Consider the following 17,835-nt stretch of genomic DNA (forward strand, 5'->3'; position numbering starts at 1 on the left):
CATTAAAACTAAATTTTTTAAAGTTTGTAATAAAAAGCAAAATTGCTTATGTATTATTGTTCAATAAAGTGGTAATAAATATAATACAACAGAATAAACACACAAGATTTAATAAATTTAAAGAGAAAACATTAGAAATATGGATCCCAATATTATCAGTTATGATATTTAGGATTTTGCCACTTTGATTTTTCTGCATTCTCCAAATTTCTACAATGAACATGTATTGCTTTCCTCATGGTGAGAAAATGAACTTGGTTTCTCAAAACTATCATGCGTTCATGGAAACACTGGGGAGTTATTTGATTTTAAAATTGTTTACCCTTTGAAAATCCACCAGAGAGGGAGCCTAGAAAAATCACAGTGAGACTTCACATAAAAGTTCAACCATTAACAGTTTCAAGTAATTAAGAAAAGATACACAAAACCCTGGGGAAAGGAGACCAGGGAAAATAATTACAGATTATATATGTGATTCTAGAAGCTAATGTCAGCAAAAAGGAGATGGGCAATTAGCAATTTAATAACTAAAATATTTTTCACCTCTGTAGGGAACCATCAACATCTGGTAACTTACTTAAATACTCATGTGTATTGGTCATTGTCACAAAGGATTAGAAATCAGAATCTCTATTTGGAAGTTTAGGATTTCTTACCTACCAGCTACGTAACTTCGACAAGTCATTTGCAACAGCTGATATTGGGATAAATGGGAAAAGGGCAGTGTTGCTGCAAAGATCAAGTAGATAAAGTATGAAAAGTGGTAAGTGAACCACTGAATATCAAACAAATGTAGACTTGTTTTTATTTGAAGATGATTGAAAATTACCCTACATGTTTTACCCAAGAAACGTGTGCCAATCAGCTAATTAAACCAACTACAATGAATTCTTCATGTACCAGGAACTGTCCTATATGCTTTCATATTTATTATTCAAATTTTATTAAAATAACACTCTGAAAATTAATGATTCTACTGGAGGCAAAAATGGTAGTCATAACGAAGAGTACTCAAACAAAAAAAGGACAGCTTCTCCTTCCAGAATCTCCTGAGTGAAGTCAGTCTACTCTATCCCCCATAGGAAAAAGGAAAGCAATCTACCTAATTATGCATATCAGCAAATGAAAGTGACTTTGAAATTCTACCTTTGTTTTCCTTGAGAAATGGCCTAGAAAATATTTTCATGTATTTATACTTGCAGATCAAAAGAGAAGGATTAAATTTAGGATTGGTTTAATATTAGACTCATTAGCTTTGCAAATAGAAAAATCTAAAGAACAATCAATGTTGCAGATACTTTGAATATCTTTCTGCAGCTCTGACTACACAGATACAAGGTGAGCTTGTCGGCACTGGGGAGCTAATCAGGAAAAGGACTGATGGAACGAGGAAGAGAGAACATCTCTGTGGCAAATTCCTCGTGACTGAGGGCCGCATATTTGGGATCTACATTTTGAATGTAATTAGGGAGCCATGTCTTGGTTATTCACCATTGGGGTTGCTCTAGTTTTGTCTATCTGAAGTAGTTATTCTTGGTTCTCTTTTTCAGAAAACCTAGTCTTTTCAAGAAACACTATGAAAAGAGCGTTCCCCACTTCCTTTGAGAAGTTGTACGTTCTTTCTGTGACATGCGGTAGATCCTGTGATGCCATTTGGACCTCCCTCTTCCTCAGCCAGCGCTGTTGTTCCCATATATCTGAACTTTTATTCTATTTTCAATATTCATAACACAATTAATCCTGTATCTGAGTGGCTTCTTTAGTTTTCAAAACTATTCATCCTAGTTAATGACACAGAAAAACTAACAAAAAATAGGTATTTAGTTTGGCACCAATAGAGTAGGCTCTATTAGAGCACCACATGCTAATTCTTTTTCAATTCTCTTCATATCTTGACACACGGACAAGCAGATCACTCACAGTGACGATTCATGGGGTCTTTTGAGAGACCCTCCAAAAATTCCAATCTTGAAATCCCCAAAACAAATGAGAAGCAACATAGCTGTTAACTAATTTCAGTGTTATATCAAGATAACTGATTAGATTTCTTAGAAGAAATAGAAGATCTAAATGACACATGGATTCTTTAGACCTTAACTTAATCCAGGACCCTTTGACCTTAATGTAATTGGAATGAAGCCAACTTCCACGCCACTTGTGTTTAAAACAAATGAGAAGATCGGAGAAAGTCCATACAGCTGGATCCACGGCCGCAGCTGTCAGCCTGGGTCATGTAACAGATTTAATTTAGCCTTTCATCAGAGGGAGTTCCCCTGGAGAACCTCTCAAATGTTTGAGCTTCTGAAAACAAGGCTACTTTTTCCTACCAAAAAGGAAGTGATTAAGTAAAGAATAAGCCATCTTACACTAACCCTTTAACCTTCTGTCTGTCTTGAACCACACAGTTTCATGAGAATGGAAAAACACCAGCCAAATCAAAGTTAACAACTGTGCAGCTGGGCAAACTCAGATTAAGCTGAATTTGGAAATGGCTCCCTTGGTAACAAAGACGGACACAGATCTCACAAGAAATCAATCAGCAGTAACTCCTTGAATGTCTTAGTCCATTTCAGTGACATAAAGCAGGTGAAAGTCGGTAAAGCATAAAATGTTTTGCAGATATAAGGGATGACTGTATTGTTACATTCAACACACACATTATAGTTAGAAAAATCAGAATTTTCTATTTTGTTAACCCTTAATTTCTTTAGAGAAAGCAAGGACACAAATGAACTTTATAGGATTTGTGATGTAAGGTGCACTTTCAAACTAAATTTGGATCTTTGAAGTCTTATTTTCTTTTTAAAGAAATCTGACCATGTATATCTCTTATGAGCATGTTAAAATTCACACATATTTGTATAGCAAACAAAAATGAAATTTAAAAGTGGCTGCTTCTCCGTATTTGTAAAGAAGTAGAAAATATCCAAGAAGATCTAAATCAAACTAAAGTACATGTCTCATTTAGTTTTCTAGAAACACTTGAATGATAATAAATATCATTAAAAATACATCACAACCCAATTACAAGGCTGCCTGACACAAGGGAAATTAATGCCTTAGAGTAAACTGGAGAATTTTAGATTAATTTATATGAAGCCTGTGATGAGAGCTGTCACCAGCTTAACCTCAGATACTATCTTATTATTTTAATCATCACAAAAACATTCACTCACAGGTCAAGTGTTATACATGCACGTACATGTCACACATACAAATGTAAATAGTTTTATCAACAATAGGCATTTTATAATTTCAATATGTCTTTCCATAATGACAGACAGTTCTTTTATTTCCTTTCCTACATGTGGCTACTTGAAGTTGAATATGCATAGTGGATATTTGTTGTCTTTTGGCCTATATAGCACTCATCCTATTTTCTTTTAGTACTAGCATTTTAATTTCCTTTTGGGGACTTACTTCTTTCCACATTCCCATAAGAAGCAGTCATGGTGGATTTGACTAATTAAAGCATCCTGATTTTCTGGCATCAAGGGTGTGTGACCCCAGCAAGACCCATTCAACTCTTTCCTGCCGAACTCTGAATCTTGAGTGGAAGGATGCAAATGTTGATGAAAGGATTGGAATTGTTTCATTTCTGGGGCTACACTCCCACCAGACTTTCCATTAGTTACAATCATCAAAACCACCCATTTCCCACTGTCCTGAGCTTCTCTAAGTCCATTCCTGGTTCTTTTCTGAGCCCATCTCTCCACCCTTCCTTCTGTCCCCTTCTCTGGACTGTGTTTTTTCATTGGAGTAGGTTTCTAATGCTTGCAACTATAGGAATCTAATGAGATATAATACAAGGAATAGTGCCTAGAATAAGGGACTATTATTTCCTCAATTTTTATGTTTATTTGGATTTGAATGGTCTTAAAGGAGGACCTCTTTTAGCCAATGACTCCTGTCTTTGAGGTGTGGAAATTTAGGTTTGGTAAACTCCTGACTTACCAATGCAACCCAAGATTGTCTCATTCTGTGAAAAGTACATCAGGTATCAAGCATCCTGAAAATGGGGGCTTAAGAACCTTCCTGGTTCTCCAGGGAGATACATTCAGTGCAGCCCCGATCTCTAATTTTCCATTAAGCCTTACCCATTCAACCTATCACTCTCCTATGACACCAGAACATCTGGAAGCCAAAAGATGAGTTTAAGACCCCATTTACCTTCAGTGACCATAGTCACATACTATAATTTTGCTCTCTGTAGGAGGTGCCTGGTTGTGTTGGAAGTTCTGGCAAACCGCGGTAATATACAGCAGATCAGACACACCTAAGCTAGCAATGGTTTAGTTATGTCTCATCTGTTGTATATTATAGGGGTTTCACCTTTCTTCCTCCCCCATTTTCATCTTACAAGTCACATTTGCTGTATTTATTATAGTAAAACTAATTCATATGTGTTTTCTTGTAGAACTAACAGTCACACCAAATAATTGATAATAATGGTAACAATACACACTACCATTTTAAAATAAATTACCCTGTAAATGCCAATAATGGTTATTTTTCTACTACCACTATTATACATAATCAATGGCAAAGACCATAATCAGTATTTAATATCTTCTCTCACTGAATACCAATATCAACCCTGGAAAAGATCATTACTGCCTTTTTTTTTTTTTTTTTTTTTTTAGATGAGTAAGCTTGGATTTTGAAGACTTTAACAACTTGGCTGCAAGCTGATGGAAAAATTGACATTCTAACTCAGCTCAGTTTGAAGCCTGTAGTCCACTCCACTCCACCAGCAAAGAACATAGCCTTGCAGAACAGAGAACAGAACACAGAAATGCTTTTTCTTCACTCCCTGTTGGGAGGATTCTGGAATAGAGCTGTGATTTGGCGTACTATTTCTGCTCCCCTTTTGAGTTTCTGCAGCAAACAGCAAGAGAAGGCTGGGGCTTGTATAATAAGGTCACCGGGCACCTCAGGGGAACAAAGTGGTAGGGAAAGAGGACCAGGCTGGGCCTGGTGGCTCAGGCCGGGTGTGGTAGCTCACGCCTGTAATCCCAGAACGTTGGAAGGCCAAGGCGGGTGGATCACTTGTGGTCGGGAGTGTGAGACCAGCTGGGCCAACACAGTGAAACCCCGTCTCTACTAAAAATACAAAAATTAGCCAGGCGTGGTGGCATGCGCCTGCAATCCCAGCTACTCGAGAGACTGAGGCAAGAGAATCTCTTGAACCCGGGAGGCGGAGGTTGCAGTGAGCTGAGATCTCGTCACTGTAATCCAGCCTGGGCAACAGAGTGAGCCTCCATCTAAAAACAAAACAAAACAAAACAAAACAAAACAAAAAAAAGTTTATAGGAGGGAAAGAAAATGAAAAGGTAGATTTAAGGAACCATATAATGAATGATATCAGTGTGTATGTCAACATCCACAATGAAAATTTCTACCAGTTGAGGGAATCTTTAAAATCAAAAAGTTTTGTACCACCGCCACCTTCCAGGAAATAAAGGGTTGCTGGGATCATGACCCTCCTTCCTGTCCCTGTTGGTACTCCTCTTCTCTAACAAATGGTCCAGCCCATGCTCAGAAGCTTGGCTCACTTTTGTTTAACTCTTCTGCCTCCCTTCGCAGTCAGCTGCTAGGGAAAGGAAGACCATTCTTAGTTAAATTACAGGTACCTCTCCCATTTCCATTTTGGAAGCAGCTTCTCTGCAGCTCCCTGACACATGAGCTAACTGTTCCATGTTGGGGCTCACACCCAGGTCCTCTGATCTGTGTTCACCTGGATTCTTAGGCAGACCAAGTTTCAAAGCTCACATCTCCATTTCTTGGATTAAATTCACATCCCCCGGTTACTCCTGCTTCTTTGCATTCTTCAACCTGTCCATTTCCAACATTCACTCCTGCTTTCCTTTGTGTTTCAACCCTGATTCAGCCTTGTTTCACTGTTCCTAGAACCAAAATCCTGGCTCCTGGAACCCCATCCATTGCTTCTTTCAGCTAACTGGCTTGTTTCACAACAGCCTAAATAAGTAACGCCCTATGAATGGTTGTACAAAACAAAGAGATAGCACCTAATGAAGCACAGATCACCAGTAAGGGAGGCTTCTCACATTAGCATAGAAGATTCAAGAAGAAAAAACTGACTTGAACGATAATAGTACAATACGATATAAAATAATGTATATTAGAGATATGTTAAAGCTATTCAGATTATATCCTCTACTTATAGTTTTCATTTTTATTTTCCTATTAAAGTGCTAATAGGTACTTTAAAGATGAGAGGATGAATTTTCATGGGTATCCAGTTTTCCAAATACTTTGAAATCCTGCAGATTAATGACCCATAAACAAGTAGCAACTTAAAAACAACAAATCACATTTATTTAAATATGTTCATATATTTTTATGACTGCAGATGATTGATATAGTAATTCAACTTAATTCTGTTTTTAATCTTTCTAAATTAGGACACACAATTTAGGAAGGAAATGATCTCTTTATTGACTTCCTTTGCACCAGAGATCATACTGAAGAATTTTAGTTAAAAAAAAGAATAAAATAAAAATAGAAAGGCAGTTAAAAAGAAAACCATCAACTGCAGACCACCACACACGTTTCAAAAATTAAGGGAAGTAGTTCCACTTGATGATCTAACACGTCAATTTCACTTTTCCTTAAGCTTTTCTCATAACACAGCTTTAGTCTCTCAATTGTATGTTGTTTGTGATAAGTGGCATTTCTCAGACAATACATTTGAAAATTAGATTAATAAGGGAAACTTTCAAAACAACTAAAAATTCTATATAAAATATACAGCTTCAAATAGCATTTGAAAAAAACCCAGAATATTCAGAATAGTCAATCTGGGTCAAGAGGGTATAAAATTTGGTTTGCATAATTCTTAGGAAGTCACAGAGCTCTGGATAGGTATTTGAGATTACTGTAAAATTAAACCATTTCTAAACTTTCTTTCGATTAAGAAATGACTTGAGTTCAAGATCTACATAATCATTACAAAAACAGATATGATAAGTATCTGCAGCAATCACTTTTTTCTTCTTTCACTACAATTTATGAGTATATCCAAAAGTTTAAAAGAAGTTATTGCTTTCTTCTTTAACTTTAGGTTTCATCTTCATTTGTTGGGCATTTTGTCAACTGAATTGCTCTTTCCCTTATCACTATTCAAATGAATAGGCTCTGAAGCCAATCTAGGGCTGTTGGTTTAAGATTTTTTTTTTTTTTGAGATGGAGTCTTGCTCTGCCGCCCAGGCTGGAGTGCAGTGGCACGATCTAGGCTCGCTGCAACCTCTGCCTCGTGGGTTCAAGCGATTCTTCTGCCTCAGCCTCCCGAGTAGCTGGGACTACAGGCACGTGCCACCACAGCCGGCTAATTTTTTGTATTTTTAGTCGAGACGGGGTTTCACCGTGTTAGTCAGGATGGTCTCCATCTCCTGACCTTGTGATCTACCTGCCTCGGCCTCCCAAAGTGCTGGGATTACAGGCATGAGCAATCATGCCCAGCAGGTTTAGGTTTTAGAAAGCTTAGATGAATGTGCTTTCTATGGGCACAGTACAATGAGGCTGTGAGTGGGTTTCAGCTAAACTCTGCTTAGACTGGGTAGAAAAAAATCCATGGTGTTTCTGAAATAAACTGTATTGACACACAGAAAGATCTGGGACCACAAGCACTCAGCTTAATGCAGTTCAGAAATCTGTCTCCTGGGTGGTTCTGTTATCAAAAAAAGATTCCCAGGAGAAAAGCGTGACCTGTAGTCCAGTGACTTCAACTGCTGAAGTCACTAGAAAGACAATTTCAGTGTCCCTTTTCCTTTGTCCTTGGAAATGGAAATATTTTACTTAGTTTTAATAACACTACACGACACTTATAACTTTGGCAACACTTGTAACTGTTCAAGTTACTCAACACAACACTTGTAACTGTTCAGAATGCACAGTACCCAACTGAATTCTAATAAACAATCTTAACGCAGGATAGGTATTATTATGAGCATTTTACAGAAGAGGAAACTGGGGTTCAGAGTGATTTAAGTAACTTGCCCAAGGTCGTATAGATGGCAGGTGAGAGCGGCAGGGAGAATGACTTCCTCAAGATATCTATTTCAAATCCTAGTGTTCTAATTACTCATTTCACTTTCTTGGATTCCAAAATGAAAAGCACATCTCAGAATAATACTTAAGGATGGATCAAACAATCCTGCACTCAATACAAGAGACAACCTGTGAAAGTAGATATGCCTATCTTAGGCAGACCAAAAGCAGGCAACTGTAGCACGGACGTCCCCAGTGCCTTCTGTTGTCGAAGAAAGCTAATCACTGTATGAATGATCTTAATTAAATTTGAATGCATTGCTAACTGAATGCTGTGGGAAAATACCACGTCCTTACTGGCTGCTCTTCCCATAGTACTCAGTAGCAATACGTTCAAATTCAATTAAGATAATTCATAGAGTGATTAGCTTCATTATATGGTGAGACTCTGGGGACTGTCCTCTTGCCAACACTGTATGTGTGGTCTCGGTAAGATAGACATGTTCTTCTGTGCATTTTCTCTTTTAGTGGACACAAGAAGTAACTCTCAGGGTGACATAATCCATGCTACTTCTAAATTCCATTGAGATAAATACAGCAGGGAAATTATGTTTTGGGGACAAGACTCAAGTTAAAAATAATTTCAAACCAGGCAATATTTTGAAACAGTTATTCTCCTTAACAGGCTGACGAGGCTCTTTTGGAGTCAGTAGGGAAGATATATCTGACCAGTGGGGAGGAAGTGGTTAGGTCCAGGCTCTTATTTCTGACCAATGGGGAGAAAGAGGTCAGGTCCAGGACTCTGCATATTCCAGTTATGAAATACCCAGTGGAAAGATTAGAGCTATATTTAATGGGAACAAGGGTGGGGGCTCAACTACATGTATTCACCAACGGCAGACACACACTCCTGAGATAGAAACTGAACAAACAACAACACAGTACCAACCCTCTGAGCAGACCTCTAATAAACTCTATTCATATCAAGTTACCATCAACTAATTGTTAGTATAAAGAGGGCCTCTATTCATTGAGAGGCAATGTACTTATTCACATTTATAAAGAGCCTATATATATATGCATGTGTGTGTGTGTGTGTGCATATATATATATAATATTTTTGAAAAGCCATCTCTGTTTCTATATTAAAGATGTTTCTATGAACAAAAAGATCTTTCACCCCTAGAACTGTGGTTTTCATATGGGTGATCAGTGATCACCCTCCCGGAGACGTTTAGCAATGTTTGGAGATGTTCTTGGTCGTCACAACTGGGGAGGGATTGCCACTAGCATTAAGTGGATAGAAGCCAGGAATTTGCTAACCATCCTACACGGTACGGGATAGCCCCCCACAGAAAAGAATTCTCAGACCCCAAATGACAATAGCGCTGAGGTTGAGAAACCCCACTCCGAAAAAGGCAAGCAAAGCCAGACCCACCATGTAAAATTAACATTCTTCTAAAATAAGCTACCCAGGAATATTGCTGTAGCCATTTAACATACCAAGTGGGCCCTTCACTTTACATGAAAGTTACTGAAGTGCTCTAACAATCAGCCCTGATATTCAACTATCAGTAGTTTATAGAACTGTAAAGTTCTATGCATTCTACAGTTTATAGATCTGTAAAGTTCTGTAATAAGTACAGGTTTTCAAGCTCTCATTTTGTTTGCAAACAATAAGGCAGAAATATTTTTAACAGCAAAACAAAACCAAATCTTTTTAACCTTTAAAACCTTTAAAAGTATCACTTTTTAAAGTCCTCCTTGGCTCTATTAATCAAATGCTTGTTTACTTTTTCTTTCATATTTTGGATTGCTCTTTCTAAGAATTTTAAAATAAATAATTAGTGGCATATGATAAAATAGAGCAATGACAATTTTTTAAAAACACAACTATATACATGTCATCAACTGAGTCCTTAGGCAATTAGAGGCTTTTCTTTAATAAAGAGAATAACTTCTTCAGAAATTTTAATTTGTACCATAATATTAAGATAACCTTAAATTCCAAATATTATAGTAATGTTTTAATGATTAAATTCTCTATTAATATATTTTAAAAGAGTTACATGCGGTTTGAGAACAGCATGACTTCAAAAATAATGATGGAAGTAAAAGAGAATATTTAGGACCCAAATGGAATCTTCTGTTCCATATAAGACTTCACCCAGCAGCCTGTGCTAGAATACCACTGTAGAGCTAATCATTTTTGAAAGAAAGGATTGAAGGAAAGATGGAAAGCAAAACATTGACATTTGGATACCTACAGAACTAAATCTGTGGATTTCTTCTTGGTTTACTCTCCTCACGGTTCGTCTCTTCTTCCAAAATTCACTGGGCTCCCGTTTAAAAACCTTCCCTCGAAAACTCATCGTATTGCTGTAATTTGAGTCACAAAATATTTTAAAATATCAATGTCGTTAAACTCTTTTCTTCTGAAGTGTCACCAGGCTGAACAAATCTTTCTTCTTGGTAAAAAGGGAAATGCTCATGCTACATGAATGTAACTCAACAGAAAGGAAAGGAAAGCTGTCGAGTTACCACTTCCTGTGAGTAACTAACTACCAGCTGTTCAGATACTGCTTTTGTGCATATATCCTCCCTCTTCACCTGCAATAAAGCAACACAAAATGACTTTGGATGTTTAAGAGAATTGCTCACAGCTAAATAAACCACACGATGTAAAACCACCCATGGAAACAAATCAAGATCGGATTGAACAGTTAATTGACAACAGGGCTCCATGGCTGTCAAAACAGCCACCCGAACTTTATAATTCTGGTTAGACCCCAAAAGTCAACTGTAATAATATGGCTGAGGTCTGAGAATTGTGTTTAAAGCAATTGCTCTTGTTAAGTGTAGACTAAGTAAGTGATCTTCCTAGGGGAGTTCCCAAAGTGATTGCTTAGAGAACAAGAAGAAGATATTAGCATTTTTTGTATATTGGCTATCTAAATAAAGACATTATGCTTGACTATTATTTAATAGAATGCACACAGACATGGACTCCTTGAATCTGTATGTCAAATAGTTACAAAGAGCTACAGAGTTAGTTCCCTCATCTTTAGATCTTCAAGACCTTTCTCTGGGGCTAGTTAATTTAAAAGTGCAGTTCTCCCCTCAAACCCACCCAGATGCTCTTTCCTGTTTTGATTTTCTCCACCACAGTCACTGACATGTAACACAACTGTACAGTTTATTTATTTGTTTTACTCAGGGTCTGTCTTCCTGTACCGGGCTGTATGTTCCACGAGCATGCGATTTCGTTTCATTCACTGGGTCCTCAGTGATTAGAACACGTGGCACTCAAAAGGCTTTCAGTATATATTAATTAAATATATGTTGAATAAAGAATAAATGAGGGATTTACATTTATTATGCTTAACAATGAACCTTGTCTCATATATATATAGTGCTTTGAAATATTAGTTATTGATAAAAGCGATATAATTGATAAACAGATATACAATATAGGAGTATGTTCAGTTTTTTTCTACTAGGTGAGACAGAAATATTTGGAGGCCACAGGACTAGGCTGTTCTCTTTTCCCCAATAATAATTAGATTTAGCTGATAGGCACACATGTACCCCAGGCCTGAGCCATTCACCTCTCTCTACCTTGTCATGTAGTGATTTGTGCCAGACAGGGAAAAAGGGATTCTGATTATTCCTGTCTTAGCATGCAGACTGAGAAGACCTTCTTTTGAAACCAATCAGAAAAATATCATGATGTTATAAAATGACAGCTGGGGAGATAAATTATATCATTACTTCGTAATTGGATTAGTTAGGCAAACTAAGGATTCCACCGAGCAGAAGTCCATTGATCCCTGGTCATTCGATATTTAGAAATTCCACCATATGTCTTTAGTGCTAAACAGATTTCACCCTCAAAGTAACGCTTTGACATCTGACAGATGAACAGGTATATTATAGTACATACAGAATCTTCAGATTTATTATTTTTTCCTTATATGGTGTGATGAGAGTCTGACTCGGGATCACCTGATTTCCTGGGGTTAGATTATGTGTATATGTTGATGGCTAAAGATAGTATTTTATAATCCTTTTTAGATCATGAGCTCATTTTAAAATCTGATAAAAGCTATGAACCCACTCATCAGAAAAATATAAGAACTCAGAAAATGTGCATGCATGGTCAAGAGTCACAAACTTCTGAAAACCATCTGTGGATCCATCCAACAATGGTGCCTTAAATTTCTGAATCACAGTTTTAGAAGATGAACATACTGTCTTATAACAAAGCATTGAATAATCTTGAGAAACTCTTAAGTGACTTTCTGTCTGTCTAATATTCGCATCTATTTTGTCCTCTATTCCTCTTTAGGCGCCACAGTTCTTTATCCTAGAGTTCCTCCCACTTTTCAACTTCTGCAATATGAGAATGACTCATTTCTCCATTTCCTCAGCTGTTAATCATAGCTTCCTGAAATATTGGCAAAAAGAGGCATCACCCGGCAGCATATGGGGATGTCAGATAGACAGAGTCTGTGTTGATGCAAAGGAGGGGAAAATCCAGTAGCATGGCGTGGAGTGTTCCATGGGATGGCACCGTTGGGCCCTCTACGGGCTTTCTTCTCCTTGTTTCTAGACCAAGCCTGTTTCTCAACCGTTCTATGAGACACTCCACACCATTCCAACACATTTCTTTTCTGCTTTAGTTTTAGAAACATATTGTTAATCAAAAGTCCTAGCTAGGACAATGGGCAAGAACCAGTAATAAGGAGCAATCAGAGATTTGTTGGCTTAGTTACAAGGAGACGCCTCCAAGTTCATTAGAAAGGAAATCCAAGACCAATAAATCATCAGAATTAAGTACTGTACTCAAGACATCACTGAACTTTGTGAGAAAAATAAAACATCTTTCCTAGTTTTAAGAAGCTTGTATCCTACAGAGGAGTTCACTAGAGTTTGAAGGAGTCTGGGGAAGCTTTATAGAAAAGATATCTCTAAGGTAGGCTTTGAATAATAGGTGGGAATCAAAGAGATGAATGCAGAGGAAAGCGTCCTACTGGAAAGGAAATGTAGCAGAGGGGAGGCATCAAGGTAGAATGATTAAAATTACAGAATCATCTGGGATTCAAATCCTGGATCCATCACTTCCTAACTGTGTGTCCTTTGGCCAATCACTCACCCTTTCCAGGCCTCAGTTTTCTCATCTGTAAAATAGGGATAGCATAGTCACTACCTTATAGGTTTGTGATGAGGATAAATAAAATGACATCTTAAAAATATCAACACATTGCCTTGCCTGGTACATAGTACGTACGCATAACTATTAGTTACAACAAAGGCAAAAAGGCAGGCCAAAGCAGAATATTTAAGAAAAAATTAGAAATCTGCCTGTCTACTGCCCAGGGTTAAATAGGAGAGGAGAGATAGAATCAATTGAAGGTAGAAGTCAGGAGCTAGTTAATGGAAGGCTTTGAATGCCAAGATAAGGAAAAGTTTCCACTGTATCCTGAAATCATGAGGAACCACTAAAGGATTTTTGAATTATAATTACAATAGTGCTTTAGAAAGATTCATTTGGTGGCTACATGCAGGCTGAATTGCAGAGAATTTGATCCAGAGATGGTTTGCATTAATCCAGATATTAACATAGGGTGGTGGAATACAGAAAATTAGGCAACAGAAACATAACCATACATTTCAGGGAAATTATAAAGATCTAGCAATTAAATAAAAAATGAGAGCTGAAATTTACTGAGCAAGTACTACGTGCTGGATGCTGGTCTAAATTTTTTATGGAACCTATTTAAACCATCCAACAACCCTGTGAGGTAAGTATTGTTATCATTGTTTTCACCACTCCAGTTTTACAGAGGAATATTTGGGTTCTGGAGAAATTAAGCAATTGGCCCAAAGTCAGTAGCAGAGCTGGGATGTAAACCCAGGGGGTACAGCTACTGAGTCCACCGTCTTAGCCAGAAGGGAAGTTCAAAGATGCCAGGTTTCTGACTGGTCATGAAGGAGATGGATAATATGAGTGAGGGAAAAAGGGTGGTAAGAAGGGAGGTTTTCCCCGCTTTATTTAATGTGCAATGATGATTTAGACATGTTGAATGTTCCATCCAGAAGATCATCAAAAGGGAAAGTCCAGCTGTTATATGTGTGCCTAGAATTTAAGAAGAAGTTAGGACTGGAGATGTGGAGCAGAAAGTCATGAAAAGAACTAAATTTAAAAGTCTAAAAGTAAACTGAATTTTTGGAGAACAGATTAACAGAATTAAGAACACAGTCTTAAAGTTCCTTTACATATAGTAGATGGAAGGCAATTCAGGAAACACTGAGAAGGCATAGAGATAAAAGGGGAAACTACAGAGGCATTATAGAGCCTCAATGTCCTGGACACGTGAGGTTAAGGAAGATGGTGCATGGCATCTGGACAGAGATGGATGTAGGGCCTGGCAATGTCTAAAAAGATTCAGTGTGAGAGATAGACAGGCTGAAAACTAAAGACCTTGCAGTTTTGGATCTAGACATACTTGTGCTTAAATCTTCAGCTATTAGATAACGTCCAGCAAGGTATCTGACTTATCTCTGCCTAACTCTTATATGTAAGAATAGAGCAATTAGTATATAGCTTATAGGGTTGCTGTGAAACAATATATGTGAGTCCCTGGAGTTGAGAACAAAATACATACATGTGTACGTATAATGGCGAAGATTCCTATCTGTGTATATACATAAACTATTATTATTGAACATAATGGGTATTTGTCATTTCTTATGTATGTATTTATGTACATACATATATATGCATGCATATATGTATATACAAAATGCACAATCTCACACATTCTTATATAAGAATTCAAAGTCTGGTCCCATGGTGTCCAGTCAGAAAGGAAGTTTGTCATTTTCAATAGAGAAGAGTCTAGATGTTTGGAAATTAAGTAAGATGGGACACTTAACCATGATTTAGAGACATGGGAATTTGAATGCTAAGATGTCAGAAACCTAAGAAAAAGTTCTGGCAATCTGTATTAGTTTTCTATTGCCACTGTAACAAACTGCCACACATTTAGTGGCTTAAATCAACCTCCATTTATGATCTGTTTTCATGGGTCAGAAATCTGCATTCAGCGCGGCTCAGCTGATTCTCTGCTTGGAGAACCACAAGACTTAAACCTAAGTGTCAACAGGATAGTATCCCTTTCTGGAGGCTCCAGGGGAGAAGCAGTTTTCAGACACATGCAAGGTTGTTGGCAAAATTTATTCCTTACAGTTATAGGACTGAGGTGGCCATTTATTTGCTGTCTGTCAGCCAGGGGTTATTCTTAGCTTTCAGAGGCCACCCGCATCCCTTGACTCAAGGACCCTTTCTAAACCAGAAATAGCCAGCTGAATCCCTCACACTTTGAATCTAACTTCTCCTTTTGCCTCATCTTCCTAACATATCTTTTCTTCTGTATCTCTCTGCTATAGCCAGGGAAAAAAGCCTTGGCTTTCAGGGCCTCATGTGATCAGACCAGGACAATCCGGAATCATTTCTCTACTTTAAGGCCACCAGATGATCAACCTTAATTTATGACTGCAAAGTCCCTTCACAGCTGTACGAAGATTCATGTTTGAATCATCAGGGAGTCTGGAGGGGACATCTTTAAGATACCATCTACTACAGTCTTATTCTTGAATTTTGTATGTGTGTGTTTTAATTTTAACATCAAGGATGTACTGAGAAGAAGGTGTAGATGAGAAAGACACTTGGCCTTTGGTTGTGGTTTCCACTGACCACTGAGATCCAGGTTGCAATGGGCCTAAGAAATGAGTGGGAGGAAATGGAAAATTGGCTTCTAGATCATTTACTGGAAAATACTGGCAGTGAAATACAGGTGAGAAATCGAAATAAAGGTGAGAAGTTGAATGGCACAGGAGAGCTCAACAAAGTTGGAAGAAAGGAAGAAAAACAACGGTGGAGGAAAGGCAGAAAACAAAGTCAATATACTATGTGAAAGTCCTCTTTAAATGCTCAATTATGTTATGTTTTAACATGCTCAATTCTAATTATTTTCAATTAGTTAGGCTATCCAATCTGGAAATGGCATCATCGCTGAATGTAAGCAACCAGGGGGCAGAAACCTGGCTTTCATTGACAATGCATTTGAATCCATTCCATTAAAATGGCCCCAAAAGTAACATTAGGAATTTAGAGTAACTAGAAACATAGTCGTTAAGATTTAGACACATGTACATGATGACAGGATTCGCAAGTCCTAAACTGAGCAATTGGTATGGCACCTCCTATTCATTTCTTCCCACTTTAGTTATTACTTCCTTATTACATCTTATCTTTATTCCAAGTTTTTTAACCTGTTGAGCTTTTTGGCATTTGCTGTTGATTACTTCTTCATTATCGCAGAATGCTTGGATAATTCATTTTATTTTTTTCTCTTCTATTTCCAATAGATTTCCCCATTTGCCTGTAGGTTAGTTTGCTGCACAGCCTTTCTGTCATAGGAAAAACAAGGCTGGTCCACGGTGCATCTGCAGGCTCAGCTCAACCAGTGTACACCCTGCTTAAAGGAAGTAAAGCAGCAAGTAACTACTTCCTCCTTCACTGTGGTCTCCCTGAGCCTCAGCCCTGCAGAAGAGCTCTTAAAGTTAGTGGTACTCAGGCTCACTGCTTCCAGCTAGAAAGGTCAACCCAATTGAGCAGCTCCAAGTTACCAATGAGAGTAGACTTGTCTGGGGGGGTTTAAATGAACACGACAAAACCTCATATTTCTAAATGTAGAGTTTTCAAAGTGGACAATGTCTGTGAAATATAGGTTGGGGCAAAGGTAACTGCGGTTTTTGCGATCATTTTTAAAATAGTGGTTTTTAAAAACGGCGCTGTTAAAAATGATGGCAAAAACCACAATTACCTTTGTGCCAATATAACAGTATATTTAGAAATTTCATGGAAAATAAAGGGTGCTGTGCACATGAGTGAGAATGTAGATGAGCCAACAATAAAAGAGACTGCAGTTTGTGAGTGTGTGGTGCATGTGGGAGTCTGTGTGTGCACAGTGTGTGTGTGTGATGCATGCTTATTGTGTGTGTGGGGTAGACGATGTGTGCTTGCTGTGTATGTCTGTACATGTATATAGGCATAAAATTATCTTGATTGTATCAAAATAATATAGTACTCCAATCACAGCCTTTCAGACAGGTATAAAGTTGTAATATTTGTTCAGAGTACTGAATTTCAATAGGTTAGAAGATGAAAATTCTCATTTAGGGAATTTTCTCATCAAATCAGAATTTGATGGGAGAGGGGTTTGAGTAGGTAAGAAATTCATTTCTTACAGAGTTTACTGAGCCCATCTTAGAATCTAATAGCAAACAGTGAAGGAGTTATACTTTTTCAATAGTGGACTTCATCACTGGTCAGAGATATCAATTTCCAGAAAAAAATTATAGTCCAGAGATATGTATATATCTTACCAATAAGTATCTTAGTGTGATATTTAGAAAATAAAAAACACTGATTTTAGAGTTTATTCTTTTCTGAATTTCCTGTTGGGCATTTAGTTAATCACCCTTTTTGAAGTTTTTGAAATTTTTTTGCTAAAGGCATCCAACTGTCTTTAAGAAGTCATGTGTATTTTAATATTTCCAGCTTCAGCCTGCTCTGCTGTTGAAAATGGGAAATCTCTAAGGGACAAAGATTTATTCTTATGGAGACAAAACTCTAACTCACATGCCCTTGCCTCCATTCTTACAAGCCAGGGCATAACAATAATGACAATGACAACAACAAAAATACCACAGCTAGCTCATAGCATTTCTAAACATGTTTCATACAAATATATATGG

At 37.5% G+C, this 17,835-nt stretch overlaps 1 protein-coding gene across 5 annotated transcripts in view; it reads right to left on the minus strand.

Moving 5' to 3' along the window:
- Positions 1–17,835, minus strand: part of DOCK10 (dedicator of cytokinesis 10) — a 274,133-nt gene that overhangs the window by 168,631 nt on the left and 87,667 nt on the right. The window contains exon 1 of one of the 5 annotated variants that reach the window (XM_054477380.2): positions 10,278–10,570. The exons of the other annotated variants lie outside the window; for them this stretch is intronic. Coding sequence (XP_054333355.1) covers positions 10,278–10,382 — 105 coding nt within the window. The 5' untranslated portion in view covers positions 10,383–10,570. Of the gene's footprint in view, positions 1–10,277; positions 10,571–17,835 lie in introns of those variants that run through there. 5 annotated transcript variants of the gene reach the window in all.

The sequence above is a fragment of the Pongo pygmaeus genome, chromosome 11, assembly GCF_028885625.2.
Source record: "Pongo pygmaeus isolate AG05252 chromosome 11, NHGRI_mPonPyg2-v2.0_pri, whole genome shotgun sequence".
Lineage (NCBI taxonomy): Eukaryota > Metazoa > Chordata > Mammalia > Primates > Hominidae > Pongo > Pongo pygmaeus.